The sequence below is a fragment of the Hypomesus nipponensis genome, chromosome 2, assembly GCF_054491055.1.
Source record: "Hypomesus nipponensis isolate SF chromosome 2, ASM5449105v1, whole genome shotgun sequence".
Taxonomy (NCBI): domain Eukaryota; kingdom Metazoa; phylum Chordata; class Actinopteri; order Osmeriformes; family Osmeridae; genus Hypomesus; species Hypomesus nipponensis.
In genome coordinates, this window is record NC_140362.1 from 15,239,986 (window position 1) to 15,248,779 (window position 8,794).

An 8,794-nucleotide genomic window follows, 5' to 3' on the forward strand; every position below is an offset into this window, starting at 1 on the left:
ATTAAAGTGTAAACTCTCTTTGCTGTGCCTCCTCATGTCCAGAGTGGTCATGGCACACTGCCACATGGCTTAGTAACAGCAGACACTCATGCTATGATTTATAGTAACAACTCCCTTTAAATACATACTACAAATAAATGATGCATGGTCAAGCCGTAACTCAATCAAAACAGGCAACATTCACTTTAAATTAACTTTTTATTCCACATACATGAAATAACATATTTCCCTCCAAATAACAGTTATGCTTGGGTGTTCGGTATGAAAATTCCAAAGACATGAACAAAGCAAGCCAGCCCATCAACAGTCTGCCCCCCTTTCCCCATTCACCACCCTTATAGCCACATGCAGTTCAGGCAAGTATCAAAAGAAAGGGAAAAAACAAACAAAAAACCCCCAAAAGAAAAAATAAACAAAAAAAAAAAACCTTAATGGGAAAAGCATCAACTAGATAAGCACAGGGGATCTAGCTTTACTGTCCTGCTTGTAACCCAGCCACAGCATAAAGCTTGTGTGCTCTTTGTTCTCGAGAGATTTTCTAGACCTCGTAATTGATACATAGAAATACAAATGCAGGTCACCCAAAATGAGGAATAAGAAACTTGGAACAGTACATGGAATGTAACCTTTTGTTTCATCGCGACCATGCCTACCATCAACAGCCTCCTCTCCCACTGTTGCACGAACCAGCTGTCAGTTCCAGAGCTGCACACTAAACCTGCTGCCTCCACATTTCAGTCGGACTGATGTTGTGAACCACAGATGTACCAAGTAATGGCGGCTGTCAAGCACAATACCGTCTAGATGAATATACCTACAGTACAACCGTTTGAAAACGTAACTTGCCACATTGCACGAGTTGAGAATTTACCCCACCCACAGTACATACGCAACACACCCTATATCGTTTCCCGACATTTAACAATATCAGCAGCCCCTCTGACACCATCCGCCCCCCCCCCCCCCCCCCCCCCCCCAACGAAGCCCCCTCCCCCCTCCCACCCACAAGTACTACAACCGAGGAATAAACCTAGCGGAGGTGTGACACAGGTCGATGGACATGGAACTAAAAAAAAAGATAGAAGAGAAGCTGGACGATGATGACGAGGTGGTCTCAAGTGTTGATGATGAGCCAGGGTGATGACAGGCAGGCGACGACCCCCACAAGGGGCCAGCTCATTCTCTGGTCTCCTCAGTGTCCTCGCCATCCCCCTGGTTATCTGAGGTCCACAGCTGGAGGAGGAAGAGAAGGGGGAGAAGGGACACACGTGCGTTAGGAGACATACTGTATTCAAACTGTTTCCCGCCACTGTCAATTCTATCCACGTCACGAAACGTGGTTTATGAGGGAGCTCATCCTGCCGTTCATAACTCTCATGCAAGCGTCTCATCATTGCACTCACTGTCAAATTGTCTCTCAGTAGCTGCATGATCAGTGTGCTGTCTTTGTACGACTCTTCACTTAGATTATCGAGCTCTGCGATGGCGTCGTCAAAGGCCTGTGAGAAACGCAAAAAGACAAAAAAAAAAGCCAGACGTTAGGGACAAACACATCCGCCACCGTAACAAACACTCTGGCAGGCCAGTAGAAAGATCAGTCACGCGTTGAAACGAAATGAAAGCCTCATCTAGTCCCCACCGTCTTGGCCAGCTTGCAGGCCTTTTCAGGAGAGTTGAGGATCTCGTAGTAGAACACGGAGAAGTTGAGGGCCAGGCCCAGGCGGATGGGGTGGGTGGGCTTCATGTGCTCCTTGCTGATGTCAAACGCGTCCTTGTAGGCGTCCTGGGACTTGCTGATGATCTCTGCAGGAAGGACCACATCGACAGTTCACACTGAGACCCGGGCCTGGGCATGTCATGCGTGTTGCATGTGTGCATGTGAGGCGAGGGTGTCACTTTGTACTACGAGGTGAGAGGGTCTGCCGCGACAGGCCTGTGCCCTTGGTAACAGGCAACGGAGATGAGCTACAAGGGCGCTGCAGTCTTCTGTCCGAGAGACAGCTGGCCGTTAATAACCTGTGACCACATTCAATGATAAGAACCAAATCAAGGGGGCCGTTTGTGTAAACGAAACGCCAATATTGAAATAATGATATGTCAGTCAGCAGGATTCTTTCCCCCCCCCACATTTACATTTAGTGACTTTAAGTACAGGGACATTCCCCCCGAGGCAAGTAGGGTGAAGTGCCTTGCCCAAGGACACAAAGCCATTGGCTTGGCCGGGAATCAAACTGGCAACCTTCGGATTAATAGCCCGATTACCTAACCGCTCAGCCATCTGACCTCCCCAACGATCTCCCACATGAGTGTGATGCGACCCACTCCGGGACAGTTTTGTGCTTTCTTAGTGGAGAAGAGGAGATGTGTGCACATGTCTTCCTCTGCTGCAAATCTACACAATGGAGAGTCTGTCTCCCGCTGGAGGGGACAGAGCCGTGACCCTCCTCTGCGCTCACAGTCTCTCCAGCAGGACTATCGTTGTGCTTCGGCCCCCGGTGTCCGGAGGACAGACAAACACGGGCCGACAACACGCTTCGGGGAGGCGGTTGCAAGGGCAGAGGAGAGGGAACATCAGGACATTTGAGCACGGCCCCGGTCCCCCCCCCCCCCCTCTCTTCACCCCGCTACCCGCTGCTTTTGCCTTCATCGCCGGCACGCTAATCACAGCACCTGGGATAACTTGACTTCCGGACTTGACTTCCGTCAGTGTGACTTCATTTGCATGGCACATTTTCGAAGGCACGACAGATTATTTTCTCCCTACCTCCGAGTGGGTAATGTGTGTGCATCTGGTGCCTGTGCGATGAGTCATGTGTCGGCTATGTACGAGGACACGCCTCTGTCAGGCAGTGCTGGGCCCTGCAGGTTCTGGGGCGTGGCAGGGCACACATGCCAGGGGTTCCAGATCTAACATGGAGAGATCCAAGGACGCAAGAATCGTTTTCAGATCCTAACACTTAAAAACGACCTGGGTGGACACACCGACTTGACAGACACTACAAGAAAAACGATTGTTGGTAAAGCAAAGAGCTCCTCCGTGTTCCAAGTTCTACTCCTGTCACTCAGTTATGCAGCAGAGAGTAATGACGAGGCAGAGCCACAAGTCAGCACCTGTTTCAAGGCCCCAGCTCTACCAGGAAGTCTACTTGCTGTAGCCCAGCCCACAGAAAAGGTGTCCGGGGCTGGCCGCTCCTCTACCCCTCCACCCCCCTTCTCCTCCCTCTCTTCGTTGTGGTGAAACAACATCCATCCATTCCACACGAGAACACAGCTTCTGCAAATCCAGCGGACGAGCTTCCACAGAGCAATATCCTGTGGTGTTTTGGGGCAGTGTCAAAGTCTGAGGAGAAGTAGAAGTGGGAAACGCCACATCCAGCCTGTACTAAACTTAGTGACTTTTCATGAATGGTGTGTGCCAGACAGTACAAAGAGAAAGAAAGAAACTGACAACAAGGAAGCAGAAGGGAAAACAAGTCTGTAAGACAAAACACACACTTCCTCTGTCTATCTTAGAATAGAAGCAAATGCCCTCAGAGACATTACTAGTAACCTGTTCTCTGGTGGGCAATGTTAGCCTTTGACTAAAAGCTACTAGTCCTGGGCCCCAATAACAATGGATCTTAGCTGTTACGAGGGTTTTCTACAAGCAAAATAACGAACCGTCATTATTTCTTCCGTGTGCTTCCAGAAGATGCTCGTGAGGAGTAATCTACGAGCATTTTCAAGAGCCTCTTTAGCTACAATGGCTTCGGGAGACGACCCGTAAAACTCTAAACCACGAGGCAGGAGGGCCGTGAGAGGGGCCAGCAGCAGGGCTTACCAATTTTCTCGTCTCCAAGGGCTACCTCGGCTAAATAGCGGTAGTAGTCTCCCTTCATCTTCAGGTAGAAGACTTGGCTCTCCTTGGGAACGGCATTGGGGATCAGGAACTTGTCCAGAAGATCCTGAGGAGAAAAAACAACAACACATGGTTTGTTACTTGACTTAGTTGCCTTGCGTCCTAGGTTAGACGTGGAGACAATAGACAAGCTGGATCAATCCAAATCCATGTTGATCTGTCTTTTGAATTTGTTCCCCATGAAAATGCTTATGTACTTAGACTGGAATATTCCTTCTCTTAAGCTATCCTCAGTCCACACACACACACACACACACACACTCACTGACTAGCTGCTGGCTACTCTCATGCTAGAGGAGGCTACCTCTGATAGCCCAGGGCTACAGGCCCGGGAATGTTCCCAGGCCGCATCACAGATGCTTCAGAGACCACTGAGGGGAGTGGGGGAGGACGGGCTGAACTCCTGATGAGCTGCACTAGTAGAAGTAGGTCAGAGAAAAGGGAAGGATGAGAGGGGGAACAAGAGGGAGGAAGAGAGAGGGGGAGAGAAAGAGGGTCAGAAAGACAGAGATAAGAAACAAATACTGGTTTCAAGCTCGGCTAGCCAAACTGACAAACCATGCTAAAGATATGGAACCCCAAACCACCAGCACTGCATGAGAACCCACCCCAGCGGAACGGGGCGCAAGACAAAGCTACAAATTTAAATCGCCATCTTGCTGAAATGTCAGTCAGTCAGCGTTCGTTGATGGCTTTTCTGAGATACTGTCCTTGGGGAGTGGTGGTCAGAGAAGTCAGGCTAGCAAGCAAACCAGATTCCATCCACCATCAGACAGGCACTGCAGGGGACAACCAAGGCTTAGTCATGCGCCACTCACGGAAAACAGACACCATGGATTCGTCAATCTGCACTACAAATCCCGCCCTTCACTGATTGAGCCCCTCCCCCTGGGGATAGCGACAGTGACCTCATCCTCCCTGCTCTACTCATCTCATCCCCCCCCCCCCCCCGTGTCCTCCTCCACTCAACGTGCCAGAGTGTAGCTAAGCTACCCCTCCCTCTCCCACCTCTTGCGTGTATGTGTGTGTATATACGTACCTACCCTCCCCCATTTTCCCCGTCTATTTTCTCTCAGCATGCCTACGAGTAACAAAGGCCTCCCCCTCTTCCCCCCTTCCAACAGCATGCCTCCCACTTCCTCTCTTCCTCCCCCGTCCCCCAGGCGTGTCCGTTCCTACGCGAGGTGGAGGTCACTGGCCCAGAATGGCAGCTCAGCTGCTGTCATTATGGGATTAGAGCCCAGTGACTCACCAGAACAGGCCAGATGAAGCACAGCCTCCACCACTCGGGTCCCCAGCTCCAGGCTGCTGTATCACACCCACCCACCCACCCTACTGGACTCTGATGAAAGACGAGCCCAGCCCGTAGTGCTCCACAAGACCTGCTAGCACCACAGGTGCTCCTGTTGTTCCACTGTTCAGAGGCACCCCAACACCTACACAACCTCAGGCCTGGAAGACTTGCGTGCAGGGGAAGGGAGGGTCTGGTGGCCATGAGACCAACCAGGCTCCTCAGTGTTACAAGTTATAGGTTACTCCTTTCACTCAGTCATGCAGTAGTGAGGAACGAGGCAGAGCCACAAGTCAGCACCTGTTTTAAGGCCCGAGCTCTACCAGAAAGTCTACTTGCTGTAGCCCAGCCCACAGAAAAGGTGTCCGGGGCTGGCCGCTCCTCTACCCCTCCACCCCCCTTCTCCTCCCTCTCTTCATTGTGGTGAAACGACATCCATACATTCCACACGAGAACACAGCTTCTGCAAATCCAGCAGACGAGCTTCCACAGAGCAATATCCTGTGGTGTTTTGGGGCGGTGTCAAAGTCTGAGAAGAAAAAGTAGGAAATGCCACATACAGCCTGTACTAAACATAGACCAAACATGACTTGAGTGATTTCATGAATGGTGTGTGCCAGACAGTATAAGAGAAAGAAACTAGACTGACGAGGAAGCAGAAGGGAAGTTGATTCTGCAATGACAAAACACCCATGGGCTCCAATCCCAAATATGACTAGCAACACCAGATGAGCGTCACCAGCTGGGCTGTCGGAAACCATTCTCCTGCGTTGTATTAGACCCTCCATAGCATTCTTCCCATTGTCCTACTAACTACACTTCTATTACCTGACTGGACACACCAGCTGGATCTGCTGACCCAACCAGGAAGTCTCAGTCCAATGCTTGCCATAGTACAGTCAAAATGGGCATTTCAGGACAATTATTATAGAACTAGCCTTGTACAGGGGGAAGGACCCCTTCCCCTTACATGACTACGAAAAGAAAAAGATGCCATGGTTACTTTAAGATGGATCGCAGTCTTTTTTTAAAGACTGCCCTGGTCTCCTACAACTACACAGGTGTGTGTGTGGCGAGGAGACCAGATGGTTGTTTCTGGATAGACTTGAACCCCCTGCCAGGAGCTCACCTGCGACACCTCTCCCTCCCTAGCCTCCTTTCTCCACACCCGGGCAAACGGGATGAGGACTGCAGTAATGAGCTCGGCTCGAAGAGGCCCTTGCTCATGGCAGACGATTAGAGCAAGCACGCCCGGCTTATTGGGATTACTGTCAAACTACTTAACATGCAGTCCTGGGTGAGACAGGGAGAGGGCGTTTTAGCTAAGGGTCCCAGCACCACTGTTGTCATGTTTAGAAACATATGGACCAAAAACCAACAAATCACTTATGATGGCAAAAAACATGCAAAAGACGTTGAGTGAGGATTCAAGCGATCACAATAAGCATCAGCGGTGTTGAGAAACGACACGTGCCCTTCATGGTTCCGTTCCGTCTTTCTCTAAAGACCCCCAGAAGTGAGAACCCCCATCTTACCAGCACGTCGTTGCAGATGTCCTTCAGCTCCTTCTCAATCTCCTCCTTGTACCCCTTGGACAACGCCTGCTTCTTCTCCTCTTCGGTCTTCTGCTCGATGCTACACACCACCCTCCAGGAGGAGCGCCGTGCCCCCACCACGTTCTTGTAGGCCACCGACAGCAGGTTACGCTCCTCGTTGGAGAGCTCGTTGCCCTCCTCCGTCACAGCCTTCATTTGGGCCGCCATGTCATCGTAGCGCTCCGCCTGCTCTGCCAGCTTGGCCATCTGGACCCGCTCCTTCAGCACCACCTCGGTCATGGCTACTCAGGACTGGGGAGGGAGGGGGACAGGTCAGAAATCATCCGTGGCCATGTATTGCTATAGTGCGGTGGATGGGGGAATTTGTGGTCCGAGGGCATAGCTACTCAACTGATACATTCAGTGCTCACTCTGACACCAAAACAAATGCACCCTCTGCAAAGGATCAATAAGCTCTCTCTGCGTTCGCTGTTCCCCATGCAGGATGGACCGCAGGCCTTCTTTGACAGCACAGATTTTTTTTTTTTTTTTACCATGTTCAATCAATTCAGTTTTTCCATTCGCGCATGTTGCAAGGCGTACTCGTACTGTTTTTGACATGTCAATACAAAAGGCGCCAATTATTTTGTGGACAAGTCGCGATTATTTTTCATTCAGTTAGAATGGAATTCTGTCAGTTATGCAATAATAGGTGTGACTACTAGGATTCCTTTACTACTAGCTTCGCGCGCTGATGTGCCACACCCATATGTACCTGTTAGTATGATTAGCTTGCTAGTCATGCTAACTCGAGACAATAGATGTTATATTATCTACTGATATACTCGGTCACTAACTACAAGTTATTTACGTGAAAGACGATAACTTATGGATTCTGTAACTAGGCCTGTGCTACATTTTTTGTCGATGAGGCCGGGGGCACATGCTACCATGAACATGGGCTGATCCGGAAATCCTTAACTATCTGGCAAACTACACGCTATGAGTTCGAGATCAGTGAGATCAAAATGCTAGTTGTTGCAGGCGTTAGGGTTATTTAATCGGATTTTGAAAAAATTACACTAAATCTAATTTTGGCTATTAGCTTGTGAAAGCGACGAACATTCCATTTTTTTCTCCGGCATGGACTATTTGCTGGAAAATAAATATTTCATTTGTACCAATTCGTTAGTGTTCAGTTGATTGTAATGGTACTCATTTTTAACGCAGAAAATAGACACTAAATGGTCAAATGAATACCAATATAGGCTAACATTAAGATAATAATTTTCAAAGATAGCCAGTTCACATATTTTAGCGTCCAGCAAATAGACTGAACCTTCTCTTCCTCGTGACATGCAGTAAGGCGGCGGCCTCGTTTTACTGCGAAACATACCCATGATGGGCTTGTAAATTAGACTACCGTCTGTATATACATACTGTACGTTCCCCGAGAAAAGCAATTACGCTTCAAACCCTCTACGGTTATTAAGAACAGTCTGAGACATAAGGCCATTCATGAGCACAATTCTTAAATCGCGGATACGGCAAATTCCCGAAACGTTCAGTGATGGAAACATTTCGGACGTTAGATGATTAAACCAGCCCCTTGCACTTGACACTTAAGTCATACGAATACCTGCTACTCGATTTAGACACCAGCTATATAGGATAGCTTTCATCTTTTAATTTTAGGTTTATTCCAGGAATGAGACTAAACCCAACCCGACGTGACTGACACTACAGTAGCAGCTAAGCTAGTTAGCGAGCTATTGTTCTTGTCAATGTCTAGCCAGCCAACGTTACCGAAAGTCGTCTAGTCTAGCTTCTCAAACCCCAAATAAATACTTTGTGAATATCGCTTACAGACACAGATGATACAAAGAATATTTTATAAGTGCATTTTGTCTGCCTTGCTTACCTGAGTGCTAAGAGATAGTGGTGTTCTTGATCTAGCTAGCTAGTCAACGGTACAACGCCTTCTCTTCGCTACCAGTTCTTCTGAATGTGATCCACGGGGTTTCCTCACTCTCACACCAGTCCGAGATGCAGCAACTGGGTACACATGTT

At 49.0% G+C, this 8,794-nt stretch overlaps 1 protein-coding gene across 1 annotated transcript; it reads right to left on the minus strand.

The window, feature by feature from the left end:
- Window positions 1–991: 991 nt before the first annotated feature.
- Window positions 992–8,794, minus strand: LOC146300973 (14-3-3-like protein). The gene is made up of 6 exons (XM_084708510.1): window positions 8,646–8,794; window positions 6,725–7,036; window positions 3,821–3,944; window positions 1,640–1,803; window positions 1,404–1,499; window positions 992–1,233 (listed from the first exon to the last, which is right to left on the minus strand). The coding sequence occupies exons 2-6, from the start codon at window positions 7,022–7,024 to the stop codon at window positions 1,177–1,179; spliced, it is 741 nt and encodes a 246-aa protein (XP_084564636.1). The 5' UTR covers window positions 7,025–7,036; window positions 8,646–8,794; the 3' UTR covers window positions 992–1,176.